Below are 19,814 nucleotides of genomic sequence, written 5' to 3'. Positions count from 1 at the left end.
TCACTGATAATAATTTTTAGATAAGAATTAATTTGTAAGAAATACAGGAACATGGGATTCAGTTTTTCAGGGAACGGTTTTAAAATTAAGAGGCTTGATAAGGCAGGTAGGTATCTGTGGATTCACTTTTTGTTGAAACATTTTTTTCTGCTGTTTCACAGAGGTGCTTGCTGAAGGATCCCCACGTACCCTGTCTTCAGTGCCTGATGTGACACATCACTTGGTAACCATGCAGTCAGGGAGGCAGTCATATGAGGTTTCTGTCTTAACTGCCGTAAATCCACAAGAGGTAAATGGTCTCTTGCCCTTGTTTTGTTCCTGTGGAAACTAATGTAGAGAGTAATTGGGAATCTAGTTCAGAGGATTTGAAAAATTCTCCAATTTCAACTTCCCAGAAGCTTTGAATAGAATATCTTCTTTTAAGCTCAGAAAGGAGCCTGAGTTGTAGGGTTTCCTGAATTGAGAACTTGGTCAATTACAGGTCAGTTTTAATTTTCTGTATTCACTTACCTTAATGAATATCTGCTCCTTCTGTTTTCTGCCTCACTATGAGACGAGTTTGTTTTTATTTTTATAGAGAAAATAACATCCTTGGATAAGTGGTACTTCAGCAAAAAAAAGTACTGACAAATAATTTTTCAAAATTATTGTTCATTTAAAAAATATATATATATTTTATTTATTTATTTTTACAACGAGGAAGGGAGAGGGATAGAGAGTTAGAAACATCAATGAGAGAGAAACCAATCAGCTGCCTCCTGTACATCTGCTGGGAATGTGCCCACAACCAAGGTACATGCCCTTGACCGGAATCATACTGGGGACCCTTGAGTCCGCAGGCCGATGCTCTATCCACTGAGCCAAACCGGTTAGGGCAAATTGTTCATTTTGATAGGGTCATATGTCTAGAAGATACCAAGCTGAACCAACTGGTCATATAGAAATGTGTTCACTGGCTTATTAAATGAGAATCATCATCTAAATTAAAGAGGGATTTTAAGATCATTAAGAGCAAAGATGTGTCATTAGAGACCAAGGCTAAGATTGCTCACAGGCTCATATTCCCAATTACTATATACAGATGCAAAACTTTGACAGTGAAGAAGGCTGAGAGGGAAAAAAAATTGATTCATTTGAAATGTGGTGGAGGAAAGCTCTTATGAACACCCTGGACCACTAGAAAGATGAACAAGTGTGTCCTAGAGAAAATTAAGCCTAAAACATTGCTGGAGGCAAAATGACAAAACTGAAGTTGTCCTACTTCGGGCACATCTTGAGAAGGCAGCGTTCTTTGGAAAAGACAATAATGCTGAGAAATAGAAGGCAGCTGGACAGGCTCTATAAAAGAAGCCGTGGAGTCTACAGGAGCTGAGCAGGGCTCCTAACATCACTATGTTCACTAGGAGTTGGAGCTAATTCAGTGGCATGTAACACACATGTCCATTGGTTCTTTCCTAAGTTACCTTCTCCTGGCTATTGCTTTGGAACATGTCTCACCTATATAGCCTTCCTTTATCTATTTTATCCTTGTTTATTTTTAAATCTTTGTTATGGAAGTGTTCAAAGGGTATAGAGAGAATAGTGTATCTTTTATAGTTGGTTGGTTTGAATTAGGATTCAAACAAGGCCCATACATTGCATTGCTTAATAATTCTTAATTCTCTTTAAAATAGTCCCCTCCACCCAACCACACTTTTTTTTTTTTTCCCAGTATGGTTATCTATTTAAGGAATTGGGTTACTCTGCCTATAGAATTTCCGACGTTCTGATTTTGACTGATAGACTCCTGTTGTTATTTAATATATTTTTCTATTCACAGATTTTCTAAAAGATAATTACATTTAGAGGCTTGATTAGATTCATACTTCCCCTTAACCCCCGAGAGAATATTTCATACGTGGCATTCTTGCTTCCTATGACATCTCATCAGGAGACACATGATAATCAGTTGTTCTCCTCTTACCGATCTTAAGATTGACCAGTGAGCCCTAGCCGGTTTGGCTCAGTGGATAGAGCGTCAGCCTATGGACTGAAGGGTCGTGCGTTTGATTCCGGTCGAGGGCACATGCCTGGGTTATGGGCTCAATCCCCACAGCTGATCAGTGGTTCTCTCTCATCATTGATGCTTCTCTCTCTCTCTCCCTCCCACTCCCTTTCTCTCTGAAATCATATTAAAAAAAATATATATATATATTAAAAAAAAAAAAGATTGACTAGTGAGTTAAGTAAAAACTTTGGCAACCATTATTGATCATGACCTAAATCTATTTTTACATTAGAGCTTGCAAAATGGTGATGTCCTAATTCTTTTTCCCTTGCTTTTCTTTTATAAAATAAGTACTTTTTCTCACCAACTATTAGGTTGCTCTGAAAGTCAGTTCAGTCTTCTCTTTTACAAATTATTACCTGAAAAAACTAATCTGCAACACTCAACCTTTTCCTTTTTTATATTTGAAACTTTGGAGTTTTTCTCCCCTATACTGCTAAATACTTTTTTTTTAAAGTTTTTATTTTATTTTACTTTTTAAATGTTACTGATTTGAGAGAGAGGGAGAGATAGAAACATTAATGACAAGAGGATCATCTATCTATGCCTCCTACACGCCCCCTACTGGGGATGGAGCCCGCAATCCGGGCATGTGCCCTGACCAGGATTCCAATTGTGACCTCCCGATTCATGGGTCAACACTCTACCACGGAGCCACACCGGCTGGGCAAAATCCTTTTTTTTTTTTTTTTAATTGAAGCACTCCAAGCAACCCCAAATAATGCCAGATGTATAAAATCATAATTTAGTCATCATACATTTTGTACCTAATATGTGTGAGGCCCTCTACTGGGTACTAGTTGTACAATGTAAATAAAATACAATGTCTGCCTCAAAGAACTTAGTCAGAATTGGGACCTCTACCTTTTATAACTCCATAACTATGTAAATGGTGTCCCTGGAGTGGTGCTGTACAGAGAGGTTAGAATGGGAAGGGTGACAGATCAATAACTGGAAATTTTTACATGCTGTAGTAAGTGCTAGTCTTGGGGGAAGTCAGGGAATAAGTTTTAGTGTTTATATATTTTTTAATATATTCTTATTGAGTTCAGAGAGGAAGGAAGAGGGGGAGAGAGAGAGAAACATCAATGATGAGAGAGAATCATTGATTGGCTGCCTCCTGCATGTCCCACACTGGGGATTGAGCCCACAACCCAGGCATGTGCCCTTGACCGAATCGAACCTGGGACCTTTCAGGCTGCAGGCCGACGCTCTATCTAACCGGCTAGGGCAAGTTTTAGTGTTTGAGATCTGAGGGATGATAGCAATAATCTTGATGGATAAGTGGGAGGGGTTGGAAGGCATAAGGATAGCAATGTGTACAAAGGCAGAGGATGAGAGGGAACAGGGAACTATGGAACCACAGAAGATTGAGTATGATGGGAGCTGGAATGGAAAAATGGGAACAGGAAAGATAAGCTGGTCCTTGTCTTGAAGGGCCTTCCAGGACCTGATTGTATCCTGGGGGCAGTGGCAGCCAAGTGCATAGTTTTAAGTGAGGTATGATATGGCCTGATTTGTGTGTGCAGAAAGGCCAGTAATAGTGCATTTGTTCTCTTGAACCTAGGCACATGGGTCATGGAATTGACCTGAGTGTCCATGTCCAGGTGATGCCCACTTACAGCCTCAGGCAGACACAATAGCGCAGGCCACCTAAGAAACAAAACTCGGCTTTCACCCTAGGAGAACACTAAGGATCTATAGTGACTAGTTTCATAATGGAAGAACCCGACACTTAATAGGAAAATATTAACACAAAGTGGAAGTGCTGCCCTTAGATGTAACTAAAAATCCTGTACTATCACTTTTTCCTCATGGGTCCTTGTATATTTATTAACACACTAGAGGCCCGATGCACGAAATTCGTGCAAAAGTAGGCCTTCCTTCCCCCGGCTTCCCTCTGGCACCTGGGACCTGGGCTTCCCTCCGGCTGCCAGCAGGCACCCAGGACCCAGGCTTCCCTCGCAGCCCCCGCTTCATCCGGAAGGACGTCCAGTCTAATTAGCATATTATACTTTTATTATTATAACCATTATTACCTTCACTATTACCATTACTGCCTTCCTCTTACAACACTGCTCACCCTCCTTTTCCTTTCTCAGAGTAGGCTTATCACATCCTCCAGTACCTTAGTTGCTTTCAAGCTACAAGCCCCCAAGGCTCCAACCTTAGTCCTCTTCCTCATCCAAGGTCTAGGTACTAACTGACCATTCCTCCAGTCATTGAGGAAGGTTGATTCTTTGGGGAGACTCAGATGCCAGAGAAGGAGAAGGCAATTTGCAACCCTAAAACAACATATGCCCATTCCAAATTCTGTTTTTGGAAGTCACCATGCATTATATATTACACCTATAAGAATCTACTGATGTACCAATTGGACTCCTATAAATATGCTCTAAAAATAAAAACTTATCAAGAATATCAGAATAACCAAATCAAGTATCCAAAAATTTCATGGAAAATAATAGCAAAACTACACCTCATTCAGATGGTGCAGATTGGACAATTTCTGTCTTCCCTCAATATTGCCAGGTCTCCCAAGAATCAGAGGACTCATTATGCAGGCCCACTGGGACCTCAGGGCTTTTGGACCTGCCAAATACAGGTCATCCCACTGGGGTCCCATGTCACGGAGTTCACATTCTATTCATTCATTCATTTATAGAAACATTGATTTGTTGTTCTACTTGTCCATTGATTGTTTCTTGTATGTGCCCTGACTGGGGATCAAACCTGCAACCTTGGTGTACCTGGATGATGCTCTAACCAACTGAGCTACCTGGCCAGGGCGAGTTCACATTCTTGAAATCAAGAACCAGTATAAGTGATTGCCAGCTAGTTTGACTATATCTTAGCATGTTTTCCAGATAAAACAAATTACAAATTCTATACCATTTCTCATAAAATGCCATTGCTAAATTTTTGAGTTCAAACATCTGGATCTTGGCCTAGATTAGAAGCATACCATTCTTACATCCCTACCACACAGCATCAAATGAAATCTGTGCTTTAATTTGTTTAAATGTCTTTAAATTCTGTACTGTTACATTCTCTGTAAACTACCTTCATCCAAATTTAGGTCAACAAGTAAATACATCTCCAGGTCAATAATTTATCTGATTAGATTTTAATAAGCTAAATTTGTATGCTGAATTTCACTGTATTCCTATCTCATTTTCTTTTCATAATAAAATGGAACCCAGTTCCATCAATTATTGTACAAAACCGCCTTTCAACAAAGTGTAGAGCAGAATGTCCATGTTAGCTGCCACTCTGCTGGAGTCTCAGGCTTGTCTCACTTCATCACAGGAAAGGTATTCCTTAAGCCCAGGGAATCCCTGGAGTTCTTCTGAGTTGGGTCTAGCTCTCATGTAGAACTCTTTGGGACTAGCCTTCCATTCCTTTTATTTCTACTTGAACTTGCAGCCTATACTTGAGCTAACACTGACATAAGATTTTTGGTCTCACCATTTCTAATTTCCCTGTAAGTCATAGATTCCTCCTTCACTGACCAGTAAGTACACGAATATGTGAACAATAGTTTGACTTACAGACTCAGGACATTTTATTGCCATAGTGAAAATGACAGCATTATGAAGTGTCCACAGTGCTATCTCAAGGCCAGTATCTGCATGGCTCTTGCTTTGGAATTAGATATCCTTGACTCCGCCCCTGCAGTGCATTCCCCACTCCCACTCATAAACCTTTCACTTAGTATGAATTACTTTTATTTTATTCATTGGTAGCCTATTCCAGATTTTGTTGTACTCTTTTACAGTTACTAAACCAAGGAGATTTAGCTGAAAGACGGACATGAGCATGGGTACTGAATCCTGAAGAGCAGCTCTATCTGATCCCAGCGAGCATATAGTGGGAACAACTTGCTTATGGCTCACAATCTGCCAGAATCAAAATGAATCTGTGAATGACAAGACCCCGCTTTTTCCTCTGTGCATCTTCCCTGGCAAAGAAGATGAATGCGAGAGAGCTTCTCTTCAGACTCTCATCTGAGCCAGAAAAGGAAGAAAGCAGGGAATGTGGGCTAGGTAACTGTACCTACCTCTCTTCCCACTGGAAAATTTTGGGATGGACTTCTCCCAAAAAATGAATTTGATTATGTGTTGGCTGACGTATCTCAGTATAACTATTGAGAGGAGATTTTCCTATGAAGAGCGACCATCCCAGCCTCTGCTGTCTTATCACGTGGATGAACTAAGGCCTGCCACCAACCATAAAACTTCACCAAGAAGTTGAGCTTTCAAGATGCCTTGTTGCTTTGGAGAAGGGAGTGATGTCAGTTCTGTTGTGATATTCTCCCTTTAGCAACCTGAGTAAGACACTCTCCGCCAGTGGGCTGCAAAAAAATAAATTACTTGAATCCCTACTTGGCCCAGGCTGAGGTACTATCTTGTCCCATACACCTCTACTTAGTCACTTTGCTTCTTTGTCTATGGAACATACAGTAGCATGTTTAAAGGGCTTTTTTTTTTTAAGTTAAATCACATGATTCAGAGCTTCAGTTGTTTTCCCTTTAAATAAACAAAATAGCCCAGTCAGTTCTTTGGCTTCTTGTTTTAGACAGAACTTGTTCTCTTAGAAGATTAAGAAAGTAGTTCAGTCTTCACCTTTAAGATAAGGTATTGATTTACCCTTAGGATTCCATGCAGTTAAGACCGAGCTCAGGAGTCTTGGGGAACATGACATGAACATCTTCATCTCTAACTAGCAAACTCAGATGATAGCTATTGCTGGAGTAGAACCATGTCCGAGTCTGGAAAATTAGCAATGAATTTTCCCAGAAAGTTTAAAAAAAAAAAATGAGAAAGGTGCTTCTGTTAGAGTAGGCACTCTTGCTATTATCCTGTCTCTACAGCTACTGAGAAAACATCTAATTATAATTAGAAGTATTCCAAAGATCACTTACTCGTAGAAAATCATGGCTGTCAAATTTATTTAAAATGAACCTCATGCTGACACACACATGCTCACAGATAACATTCTAAATATATAACAGGAAAGAACTGCTTTTTTAAATAAATTATAGTTCTCAATTTGTTAATGACTTGTATAATCGTGCTATGTAGATTGAGTTCATGTCAATTACTTGTATTCTTAAAATGCCAGTTTTTACTTCCTGTAGCCTCACTCTTATACTAGAGCAGTGGTTTTCAACTGGGAATATTTTGCTCCCAGCTCTCCTAGGGACATTTGGCAATATCTAGAGACATATTTGGTTGTCACAACTGGAGGGTAATACTGGCATCTAGTGAATAGAGGCCAGCATGCTGCTAAACATCCCACACTGCACAGGACAGCTCCCTGTCCTTGCACCCAACAAAGATTCATCTGACCCAAAATGTCCAAAGTGCTGAGGCTGAGAAACCCTGCACTAGAAGTTGCAAACTTGTCATCCCCCAGGTGTTTTATTTTGCCTGTACAGTATTTCCAAGTAATTTTTAAATTAGTTGCCAATATGCAGATTTCTGGCTTCTGTTGAAAATGCAGTTGATCTGGCAATTCTGGGCCTGTATTCCAGCAGAGACTCCAGTCTCTACTGTCCCCCTACTCCCTTACAGCCAGCCCATTCAACCCATTTCTGACTAGCCTCTGTAGGCATTTGGGCTTGTGCCCTTTTCTGTCCCTAATATTTAAGTGTGAGGCACAAAGTAAGAACCCTTAGCTCAGCTATGGTCCCTCCACCCTGAGCTTCACTTTGATTTGCTTGAACCATTCCCTGATATCTGCTGTTTTTCTTTTCCCCATTCTCCAAGAATAGCCATGACTCAAAACCGAGGTTTTCCCTTGCCTTGATTTGACCCCACTTTAGTTGCTAATATTATTGAGAAGCAGTAATTAAGTGTGCTGGTTAGGCAGGTGGTTCGAGATTATCTAGCGATTCATAAGACAGCTCCTCCTGCTCCTTCTTGGGGCTTGTAGGCTGCTCTAGAGGTTCTTCTAAATCCTGCTGTGGGTTTCTGATGCCGAGTTTTGTAGTTTCATGGGTGCTGCAAAATAAATAAAAATATGAAAAAATGTTTAATTAAAGCATGTAAAGCTTAAGGATGGTCTCAACATTTTTATTATATGGGATGCAAAAGGAAATTTCTAGGTGGGAAATGGGGAGAGGAATTAGACAACAAAATTGAAAATATTAGAGATGCTTTATTCCCTTTGATGTGTACGATCTCAATGGAGGAGGTGGTGCTGAGTTATTTTTAAAGAGTGCTAGAAAAACAGTTTTATTTTATGGGAAATAAAAATATACATGATTTTTCAAACATGGAGTGGAAATACTTTTGACTGGTGGCATTGGAACTGGACTAGAAAAATGTTTCAAATTTTAGGAATCTAGACTTAATATACAATGGTTATATATATATTTTTAAATATATTTTGATTTTTTACAGAGAGGAAGGGAGAGGGATAGAGTTAGAAACATCATTGAAAGAGAAACATCGATCAGCCGCCTCCTGCACCGCCCCCACTGGGGATGTGCCTGCAACCAAGGTATATGCCCTTGACCGGAATCAAACCCAGGACCCTTCAGTCTGCAGGCCGACACTCTATCCACTGAGCCAAACTGGTTAGGGCTACAATGGTTATATTCACAACTGCACTTCTCTCCAAATTCAAATGTGTTATCTGGAGATGTCTGGATAATATTCTGTAAGTACAGAATAGTGATCTCAAAATATGAGTGGCTGTCCTAAAAGGTCCTCCCAGGGGCATTACTAGGGATGGCACCTGGAGGACTGCAGGGGGACAGCAGCATCTGGGATTACCTGAGACAGTCATGCACTTCTAACTGCGCCTTCCACTGTGCAGCCCTGGTGCCCTGAACCTTGTTCCTCACAAAGTCTTCATCCAGCCCGGCCTGCTTCAGGGTGTCTTGATACCTTTGTTCTGCTTCTTTCCTGGCAAGGTCCTGTGGAATGGAAACTAATCTGTAACTGTCTTGTGAATTTCTTGTTAATTCTAAATTACTAACTTAACCCATATCCTTAAAATACTGCTCACCACCACCCCTTTCCCATTAGTGGGGACAAGATTTGCATAGAAATTTCTTCGAGCTTTGTTTTCAAGCCTTAAAGTGCATAGGAACTATCTGAAGATTTTGTAAAAAGTAGACTCTTATTTGGTAGGTATCAGATGGGGCCTGCAATTCTGTATTTCTAACAGTCCCAGGAGATGCCAGCCATTGATTAGGGAGCCAAACCTTTGAGAAGCAAGGACTTAGATTTTTGAAAGACCAAGTGAGGTCCAGATGAAAATGATGGACTAAAAACCCTTGGGAGACCTAGCAATGTACCACAGATCTAGAGGCTGGTGATGTTCCACCACTATGAACAGTGGCTCTGGACAGCAGAAAAGACCAGATTTTCAGTCACATTAATAAGTTAAAGATGTGCTTGCTAACAGCCAAACTCACTGTGTGTATGGGACCTAACTCCCACTCTGATTCATACTGAAAGCTAGACTACAGTGAAAACTCTAGGAATTGAGATTTCCCATTTTAGATGTCTTTAGAGTCCAGCCTTTGATGAATTTAGCCCAAGTAACATTTACTATTACACTACTATTACTACTTTGGTAGTAATAAAATGGGCCCAATTTAGAATCTTTCTGAGCTTCAGGGAAATGTTTAGATATTAAACTTTCATGTCTAAGAACTCTTTCATCCAAGACAGAAAGAAGATGACTGATTGTTTAGTTTTACCTTGGTAACTTGTTCGAAGAGATATGGCCTCGTTTGTATTCTCTTTTTCATTTCATCCAATTCTTTCTTATACTCTTTTGCTCTTTTACGGTCATTGTTCCTGGAATTAATAAGATTTTTAAAATGCGCCTTATTCCAATCCAGAATACCCTTCATTCCAGTTAAACAGAGTAAGTCTCATGGACACTGTAAATTCCTAACTGTGCCTGGCATTAGAGGAGCCTACCCTAGTAACTCCGTTTTGCTGTTTTCAAGGCCAATGATCTGCTGGATCCCAAGACACTACCCTTTGACACATGGAAGACACTGACCGGTTTTCTTTCAGCTTTGCTTTGAATACCTCCTCCAGGCTTTTATGGGGATCCATGGCTTTTGCACGCAAGGTCACGGATTTGGACATTGCTTGACACTTCTTTTTATGCATCTCCAACCACTGAGTACTCTCATGTGCTTTGTTCTTTTTTTCAAGTGAACTTCTAAAGGGAGGAGGGAAAGATAAAAGAATACAGATGACCAACTTGGATATTTAAAAGCAATCTTAGTAACCTCTCTGGAAAGTTGGTGTTGTCTATGAATGGGGGTGGGTGGGTAATTTACCTCCCTGCATTTCAGAAAGATTAAGATTCTGGCATCAAATACAAGGGCATATGATGCCTTCCCAGCACTCTGGATACAGTGATATTCTACCCAGTAGAGTATCTCATTAAACTGAAAAAAAACAAGTGAATAAAATATCCTTACTTAAGTAGCCAAACATTCAGGCTTGTCTATCCTGAAACAAAATACTAATAGCTACCAGTAGCTGAATTATGTACCCTGAACCAGTGAAAATAGTCCGCAAGTGCATTATGCCCACTATCTTGTGTAATTCTCATAACTGCCCTGTGAACTAAGAACTAGGAGCATTCATTGTATAGGCAAAGAGATGTAGCCTCAGACAGGGTAAGCCACTTGCCCAAACCTCCCAGCATACCAGTGGAGAAGCCAAGGTTAGAATTAGGATATCTGACTTTTAAGTCTCTGCCTTTGGTGTATAAACTGTGCTATAAACAGTGGGCTGGAAGGTGCCCGAGTTTATGGTCCTTTGGGAATACAGATAACTAGAAATGGACTTCTTTTAATGCACAATTTGGGATCAACTTTTAGCACTTTGTTTGTGTAAATATTCTACAAGGTATGGAGAGTTCTACCAAAAGAAAAAAGTCAAGACTCTTGCATTTGGCCTACACTCAAGTGGACCGATTAGGAAGGGGGACATTAAAGTTTTATCTGCTAGTATGTCAAACTCCCTGCTGCTAGGAAGCAGCTGTGGACATCCTCTGCAGGTGGGCCAACCTCTGGTTCATAATATCTAATTGGGACCTCAGGATATTGCTACATTCAGCCTTGATTTAGTAGTTCTATGAAATTTGAGGAAAAGGGAAATATCCATTGGATTCTAAATACATTTCTACGATCTGTGTGGGTCTTAAAGGGCCAAGTCGGTTGTTACTCCTCTGTGAGCTCCACAGGAAAGCACCAATATGCTGGTCCTCTGCTCACTTCGTCTCAGAGGCCTGGTGGAAGAACTCTTGCTGGCTCGATGAGAACAATGCCATGACAGAGTAAGGTCAGTTAAAGAGTTAAAAATAAGGAGGTGCCTGATTCCCATCTGACTTCTGATAGTTCCCCAAGATGAATTTCAGAGAACTTCAATATGTGCAATGGGTCCTCATCTCTGTGGCAGGCTCAGCCACCTGTCATGCTTCTCTGAGTTCCTGCTCCTAATGGGTTCCTTCCTTTTTCATCTATAGGTCTTTACCAATGTTGTTCTTTGTCTGGAAACTTTTCTTTCCAGCCTTTGGCTTATTCCTTTCTTCAGGTTTCACCTTAGACATCTATTACAAGAGTCCCCTGCCCCAGCCTTCCCAGTGCCCCACAGTCCTCTGTATGCCCTCATCATTGCACTCACTAACAAAATAAGGTAGTTGCTTCGTTGCTTTTCTGTATTTCAGATTAGGTATTAAACTATAGGATCCTTAGGTATCTCCAGCCTTAACTTTCTACCTGGCACAGAGTAAGGCCCCGTGAATATTTGCTGAATGATAGCTAGGTGTTTTACAGCCCTAAGTGTGGAGGACCACATGTATTCCTGTCCAGATCAGAATTCCCTTCCACGCCTTTAGGCTTCCTGGTAACAGGAGAGGAGGCCCAGCAGTGGGGTGGTTTCCATCATGTGGGCCACGATCCGGGCATTATGAGTCTTTGCAGCCTGACCACTCACCTGACTGCAGACTCCCTCTTCCTGGTGGCATCTGGGATGTGCACAGGTAGGGTGTTGGCAGAGAGGGAAGCAAGGCCACTCAGAGAACGACTCCTTGGTCGGGGAGCAGCAGGTGGCTGTGGAGAGTCCTAGAGGAAACAAAGGTTGGTATTGGTGGGACAGCATGTGTGATTAGGTTCCATCTTAGCTGGAATCAATTTCAGTTAAGACAGAAACTAATCAGACTAAGAATCATTTTTCCGGGGATTAAAGCCAAGGGTAATGAGATTTCAAGTTTAGTAATTGGGACAGACTTGGATGTCAATCCTGGAGGTTTTTTTCATTGTTAATCCTCACCCGAGGATATTTTTCCATTGATTTTTAGAGCGGAAGGGAGGTGGAAAGACAGAAACATCGATGTGAGAGAGAAACATCAATTGATTGCCTCCCACACGTGCCCCAACCAGGGCCCAGGGCCGGGGATCGAGCCTGCAACCAAGGTACATGCCCTTGACCAGAATAGAACCTGGGACCCTTCAGTTCAGGGGCCGATGCTCTATCCATTGAGCCAGACTGGCTAGGGCAATCCTGAAGTTTTTAATAAAATGAGAAGAGTTCTTTGGATTTGGTATAGAGACACAACAATTGATCCCAACTTCCTGCTTGAACTTATTTCTTCAATTTCTCTAGAGAGAGGGAAGGAAAAGAAGTATTCTTGTGGTCTTAAGGTTATAGGAATTGTGGATCTGTGATCTGCTTATAGCTGAACTGTTTTTTTAAAAGAAATTAAGATAGAAAAATGCCATGAGAAGTGCCTTCCATTGAGACATGGCCCTCTTTGGATTTCGGGCCTCCAGGCCCTTGACCCTCCCACAACTGCCGGGGCTCTCACCTTCCTCCCTCCAGTGGCGGCAGCATCACAGGGCCGCTGAGTGTGACACAGGCTGGCGGTTCTCAGCAAGAAGGGCTTGCTGCGAGTCCCCTCTCGGGTGTCCCTTCTCTTTGCAGCTCTTCTCTGGAAGGCCCTGTAAAGGCCCTCATAGTCAGGGACAGCAGGATTCACCCGAGGCTGGAATCCAAAGTCCGTCTGCAGAAACCCAAGCTTCTCCTGCCAGGTTCGGGTGGCTGTGCGGAGCTGTGGGTCAGCCCTGCAACTGGAGGAGATGATGGGGGAGGAGGCCATCTTGAGCATGTCCATGGCTCTCATTTGGATGCGAATTTTCCTGAAGAGCTCAGCTTCTGTGAAGAAAAGTCAGGGTAGTGATGAGCGAGAAGGGACCGAGACTCATACCAAAAGGTTTGGAGAACTTTCCCTCTTTTAAACACTAGCAGTAATGTGCTGGAACCAAATGTTAACTTTTCAGGAATTTTGTGATCCAGTTGACATCATGTGGGGAAGCCTGAAATTGGCCATGATAGGCATATTTACACCACAGAAAAAGGCAAACACTACAAATCGTGTTTGTTTCTTTTTTCCTGGAGAGCTCATTAATAAATGTTGACGAGAACACTGCCAGGTACCAATCAGGTTGCAGAATCAGCTCCATTCACATTTACTGAGTGCTTTCTCTGGTTCCTGAAGGATGACCAGGAGGAATGGGCCAGTCACCTGCTCCTCTCCCAGGTCTCCCGTCTCAGAGAAAGGCCCCACCACCCACACAACTGCCCAAGCCCATTATCCAAGTCATTCTTGACACACCCTCCTTCATCTTATCAGTCACATGTTCCACCGTCTCCTCCACTTTAACCTGTCTCCAGTCCAGTCTCTTTTTGTTGTCCCTGCTACTAATTTCATAATTTCTCAACTAAATTGTTGAAATAGCCTCGTCATATCAGCATCCCTGAGTCTTGCACCTCCTCCTTTAATTATCTCAACAGCAATCAGAGTGATCTTTCTGAACTTCTTATCTGATCAGGAGCCACTCTACTTAAAACCCTCCAGTGGCTCCCCAGTGCCCTTGGGTGAAGTCCAAACTCCTTCCCACGGCCCACAAGGCCCCAGGTCTGGCCTGTGCCTGCCTTTCTCCTCCCCTCTCCCTCTTCTCTCCACCCTCTACCTTTTCACCCCTGAATGTGCTCAGCTTTCTCTTACCTCCATGCTATAGCTCTGCTGGTACACTCTTCCTCCCTCTTCATCAAATTAACACAGCTCACCCTTCAGGGTCAGCCTCAGTGCTCACTTTCTCTGGGGACCCTAACTGTTCCCACCCCCTCACCACACCCTAAGTTAGGTCGTCTGTTATAAACTCCATCGGACCCTATAATCCTTGCAAATGACTCATCACAGTTGTGGTTATTTGTTTATCTGTCTCCCTCCCATGTCCACAAACTCCATGTCTATTTATTCACCCTAGAACAATACTATTGTGGGACATGGCACATGTTACTGAATGAGCAAAGAAAGCATGAGTGTCTTATTTGAGCTGCACTTCTTGAAATGAGTACCTCACCAGGATGGGGGAGGTTTCCTCAGAGGCAGGTGGCATTGGTCTAAGCCAGTCTTTAGATATCTCATTGGTTCTCTGTTCTCCTATTAGTGCGGCCACAGAGGCCTTCACATCCACTCACTGAGAGAGATGTCAACAGGGCAAGGCTGGTGGGGAGTGCTGCAGGACATCTCCTGGTTCCTTGCTCCCTACAGGGTTCCCCTTGTGTAAATACACCCATCCTACTCCATGGCCTGCACTGAGGGGCCTCTAGCAGGCCACCTGAACAGCTCATCTCCAAGCCAGGCTAACCCCTGAGCCTGACTAAATCCCCATTGCACCCCCTGCAGGAGGCAGCAAGGTGGCAAGGTTGTCTTTACCCTGGAGTTTGTCCCCGAGAGCTGGCTCCAGAATGGACCTGGGGATCCTTCTAGTGGCAGTCTGCTTGGAGGCCTTGGCCTTAGCACTGGCAGCCAGTTCCCTCTGTTGAGTGGCTTCCTTCCGTTGCTCCTCCTTCTCCAGGAAGCTGAAGGGTTTGAAAGACGAGAGGAGCAGTTCTTTCCTCTTCTGGATCCCTGCCTGCCTTCGGGCCTCATTGCGCGCCATGATTTCCTGGTAGAGGGGCAGGTAGACATGTGCAGGCACAGGTTGTGCTCGGAACTGCCGGTGGCACTCGGCCTCCTCCTGGCCCTGCCTCTGGGCCTGCTGCCTCTCGAGCTCGAAGGAGGCAGGTGAGGCCAGCCACTGGGCCTTTTTCTGGGCCTCACGCACCGTCATACGGAACGGCTGAGGAACAGTGATGGAGGATGCCCAGGAGCTGAGACTTCTATGCTGGGAAGGAGGCCTGGAGCCTGTGGGTGGCTGGGACTGAACCTTGGGAATGTCGGATGGTAGGTTGCTCAGGGAGCTGCAGCGCCTTGTGTAGCCACACCTGGGGGAAGAAAGCAGCTGCTGTGTGCCTGGAGGACAGGGTGACCAGGAGACCCAGCTCCTCCCAGATCCCGCTCCCTAGACCTGCCAGCAGGTTGCATCTAGCTTCTCAGCCTAACATTGCAGCCCCACAGGCCTCTAAGCCTTTGCCTTTCTCAACCAGGCCTCCCTCCTTCCCACAGGCCATCTATCAGCCTTAGTAAGAAGTCTCTTCTCAAAACTGATCCAAAAATTGCCACTTTGCATTTTAATATTTTCATAGGGGGACAGTGCAGTGGTGCAGAGCAGGGCTTTAGATTCAGACAGAGCTGGAGTCAAATCTTGCTTCACACAATTGCCAGCTGTGTGACCTTCAGCAAGGTTCTCTTGGAACCTCAATTCCTCATCTGTAAAATGGCAAAATAATACCTATTTACAGGGTGATCAGGAGGAGAAAAAATAAATATTAAATGAGGTAAAGTATACATACACATAACAGGGCTTGGCCAAGGTAAATGTATCTTGTTGCCATTCTCAGGGAGGTAGTGTGTTTGGGAAAGGCATCAGTTTAACCAATTCCAGTGCTTCGGGTGACTAAGGGTTACCCAGAGTGATTTAGGACTGCTGGGTAGGAATCAGAACGCATGTTTGGATCCGGAAGCTGATTCTTCCAGAGCCTGAGTAAGTGGCAACTTGAAAAAGTGGTCTTTGCTTTACTGAGGAAGAAACACAGAACTTGGTCGGAGTTGTGCAGTGAAGCAGCTGTTGAACTGCAGTGCCTCACCTTGGAGATGGTGAGTACTGGACCTGCGGCTTCCCCCTGCCTTTGTTCTGGAAGAAACTCGCCAGGTCCTCATCATCTTCAGAGAGGTTCTCATCACTGTCTGGGTCAGACTGATGAAGGGATTCTGACAGGCACCACCTGCCTTTCTGCTTCAGTGCTTGCAGGGTCTCATAAAAGCTCCCAGTTGAGTCAGGAGAAGTAGAATCTGTCTCCTCTAGGCTGAGGAACTCATCAAGTTTGCCAGCCCTAGGCAAAACCAGCCCATCCCCAGACAGCTCCTCTTCTGCCTCTGTGTCTGAGGAGGATTTGGGAGAAAATATCTAAAATGAAATAGGATAGACCGGAGTCAAACTATAATTTCAAATTTATTCAAAACTTAACTGTTAATTTCACTTTGAATAAGCCTCTATATATTAGGGACTGGGGAGAAACAAATAAAAATTTTAATTAACAGGAAAGACAATGTGGAAATAAGATGTGTTCTAAAGAAATTTCATGCCCTAGCTCGTTTGGCTCAGTAGATAGAGTGCAGGCCTGTAGACTGAAGGGTCCAGGTTTGATTCCAGTCAAGGGCACATTCCCCAAGTTGTGGCTCAATCCCCAGTGGGGATTGTGCAGGAGGCAGCCAATCAGTGATTCTCTTTCATCACTGATGGTTCTATATCTCTCTCTCCCTCTCCCTTCCTCTCTGAAATCAATAATAATATACTTTAAAAAAAAAAAAAGAAATTTCACAAATTGGTATATGGGATGTGCTTGGTTGAAGGTGTCAATCCCAAGAAAGAATATACCTGCCAACGACTTCTTGTTGTTAACTGGGCTCAAATTCATAACCAGAGTGTAGCAGCCATTGTTTACAATGGTCCCTCACCCACACGGCATATCAGGGAAAACCTCAGCTGGAGCTGCCAGCCTCATGTACTGTGTTGCTGCCATCTGAGTTGACCCTCATAATAGAGCTCCTAGAGCTGTAATTCAACCAATGGGCTGAAGATCTACCCTATCCAACTGGAGCTGTGCAACTATATCCTCATTTGCATATTAACCGACCAATCAGAACACAAGAAGTCTATGGTTCATTTGCATGAAACTGATCAGGGACTCTTCTCTGTATAAGCCAGCAGAGTGCCCAGATTGTGTTTCCCAGGTTTGCAAACTGAGCTGCAACCCTTGAGTTGTTTTACTGAATAAAATCTCTCCTGTACCACACCCCAAATTGGGGACTTCCGTTGGTGTTGAATTGTGGCAGCAACCTTTGGTTGACAAAAGACAGGAAAGAGACGCAAAGAGCTGAAATTGGGTCCCTACTTCATGCAGTGTGGTGAGCATTTACAGAGAACCTACTCTGCACCAGGCATTCTGCTCCCTCCAGGAATCCTACCTATGACCTTTTCCACACTTTGGGCCCTGCCCTATTGGGGTTTTACCAACTTTTTTCAATCTTCTTTTTCTTGCTTTATCTACACCTTTGCTTTCCTCATATTCTAGCTGATTTCCACTGTGTCACTAGGAATGAATAATTAACAGGAGAGACAATGTGGTCTAGCTGAATGAGCAATGTCCTAGAATATGGGAAACCCAACTGGGTTTAAATACTCCAGAAAATATAAATTAGGTGATTAATTTGCTATAGGAATTAAGCTGAGAACAAGACAAGGCCTTGTCTTGAAATATCAAGGCCTTCATGAAGCTAACATTCCAGTAAAGGAAGACAGAAGATATAAGATGATAATTCAGTGAAATCCATAAAACTATGGGATTATAGAGTGGCTATAGGAAGCTTTCCTTATATGATGGGCTAAAAAAAAATCAGATAAAGACTATATTTATGTAAAGTTAGAGATATATTGTGGAAGGTATGTATATTTGTACTATAATCAGAGTTAGGTTTATTAACTTGCTGCAGTAAACCATGGAAAATTATAGGGAACTTGGGAGGGGGGTAGCTTTTACCAATAGTAAGAGGGTGGGAGAGGGGCTTTTTCTAGGGTTATCTTGTCCTGAATAATTCTGATGAGAGTTAGGGGAAGCAGGGATCAACTATGAATGGATGCCGTTGTGAAGAGGGGACAGTTTAGTAAATAGATGATTGAGCAATTTTTATTCAAAAGGGGACAAGAACAAGTGGGCTGGGTAAGTAATTGATAGGTACGCATCATCATTTAGAAGGGGGTGTTAGTCATTTTACAGTATGGTGTGGTCCTATGAGAAACACTTTTCTGCTGATCTTGCTGCTGGCCTTATCTGTCTATGATGGTCTGAATTGTACTTTCTCAGACCTGGGATGATTTTCACTTCTCACTGTGGAGGAGTTTGGGATTCACACATGACTGATGAGAAGGAGCCAGCTTTGCTCAGATCTGGGGTAAGCCGTTTCTGGGTTCAAGGAACAGCAAAGACCTTGAGGCAGGGACCTGAGGCAGGAACAAACTTGACTCTTGGAGAAGCAGGAGGGCCAGTGTGGCAGGTGTGGTGGTGCCAGGATGGGACCAGAGGATGACTGACGGCAGCTGGACTTGCTGATGATTTTAATGGGTTTTCTAAGGTCCAGCTCTAGACCTTAGAAGAGTGCTGCTGAAGAGTGTGCGATCTTAGGAAACTTCCTTTTTAAAGGAATTTGAGATATAATTCACACATCATGCAATACATACAATTCACTTATTTAAAGTGTGCAGTGGGTTTTAGTATATTCACAGTTGTGCAACCACCACCAGTTTTACATTTTAATCACTCCAAAAAGAAGCCCCATACCATTTAGCAGTCACTCCCTGTTTTCCCCAATCTTCCCAACCCTTCCCCACCTCACTTCCCAGCTCACCCCTCATACTTCCCCGCCGGCCCTAAGCAATCACCATTCTACTTTCTGTTTATATGGATTTTGGGGCACATTTCTTTTTTTTTTTAAATATACTTTATTGGTTTTATACAGAGAGGAAGGGAGAGGGACAGAGAATTAGAAACATCGATGAGAGAGAAACATCGATCAGCTGCCTCCTGCATACCCCCTACTGGGGATGTGCCTGCAACCAAGGTACATGCCCTTGATCGGAATCGAACCTGGGACCCTTCAGTCCACAGGCCGACGCTCTATCCACCGAGACAACCGGCTAGGGCTTGGGGCAAATTTCTTAATCTCTCTGTGCCACCGTTTTCTCTTCTACAAAATGGAGACAACAGTCTACGACAGTCCTAGGGTAGCTGAGAGAATAAAGCGAAAACTGAGGGCCATTGCATGGTTCTGCGAAGAGCCTGACATCGGACTCTGGTTCAGGCAGTTCTAAACGCAACCAATTTTAATCCCATGCCCCTCGGGAACACGCCCCTACGTCTGTCTCCAAGGCAACGTCAAACACTCCTCTCTTAGGCATTCCTTTCCGGGGCCCAGACCTGATTTTCCCCCCTTCTGTTTTCTTCCTCACCTGAAGGCTCCGAGCGCCGCCGGAGGCTCCCGCCCGCCTCCCCACGGTCATCTTCTCAGTGGGGCAGAGACAGAAGCGTCCGCGACACCCGCAGTGACTGCGGTGGCGGCTCTAACTACGTGAGCCAAGTCCCGCCCCTTTCTAGATTTGTGCTCTGATTGACTCCCAGGTGGATGCTTGAACCAATCCCCTACCAGGGAGCCTCCAAATCCATCCCGCCCAACGAGGCAAGGATTGTTTTCCGATTGGTCTATTTCCTTTCCACGTTCT

At 43.5% G+C, this 19,814-nt stretch overlaps 2 protein-coding genes across 4 annotated transcripts in view; one reads left to right on the top strand and one right to left on the bottom strand.

Moving 5' to 3' along the window:
- ZNF410 (zinc finger protein 410) overlaps positions 1-8,105 on the top strand; it is a 43,754-nt gene extending 35,649 nt beyond the window's left edge. The window contains exons 12-13 of one of the 2 annotated variants that reach the window (XR_013960462.1): positions 162-289; positions 5,826-6,982. Coding sequence is in view for 1 of the 2 variants with exons in the window: in XM_080665833.1 (XP_080521959.1) it covers positions 162-289; positions 5,826-5,864 (167 nt within the window). In the remaining variant the exon portion in view is untranslated. Of the gene's footprint in view, positions 1-161; positions 290-5,825 lie in introns of both variants that reach the window. The other variant, XM_080665833.1, reaches the window with a different exon arrangement.
- On the bottom strand, positions 6,981-19,677 carry FAM161B (FAM161 centrosomal protein B; the record flags this gene model as incomplete). Of its 2 annotated transcripts, XM_080665799.1 has the most annotated exons (9): positions 19,545-19,677; positions 16,126-16,445; positions 14,813-15,363; positions 12,899-13,245; positions 12,028-12,155; positions 10,076-10,240; positions 9,765-9,864; positions 8,830-8,972; positions 6,981-8,052 (listed from the first exon to the last, which is right to left on the bottom strand). In XM_080665799.1, the coding sequence occupies exons 1-9, from the start codon at positions 19,593-19,595 to the stop codon at positions 7,914-7,916; spliced, it is 1,944 nt and encodes a 647-aa protein (XP_080521925.1). In that variant the 5' UTR covers positions 19,596-19,677. The 2 variants fall into 2 exon arrangements, with proteins under 2 accessions (XP_080521925.1, XP_080521926.1); XM_080665800.1 differs by lacking the exon at positions 10,076-10,240 and having other exon boundaries at positions 7,914-8,052; positions 19,545-19,650.
- Between the last annotated feature and the right edge of the window lie 137 nt (positions 19,678-19,814).

The sequence above is a fragment of the Plecotus auritus genome (assembly GCF_963455305.1).
Source record: "Plecotus auritus genome assembly, chromosome: 1".
In the NCBI taxonomy this organism is placed as follows: domain Eukaryota; kingdom Metazoa; phylum Chordata; class Mammalia; order Chiroptera; family Vespertilionidae; genus Plecotus; species Plecotus auritus.
This window is presented reverse-complemented; position numbering and strand designations above follow the sequence as displayed.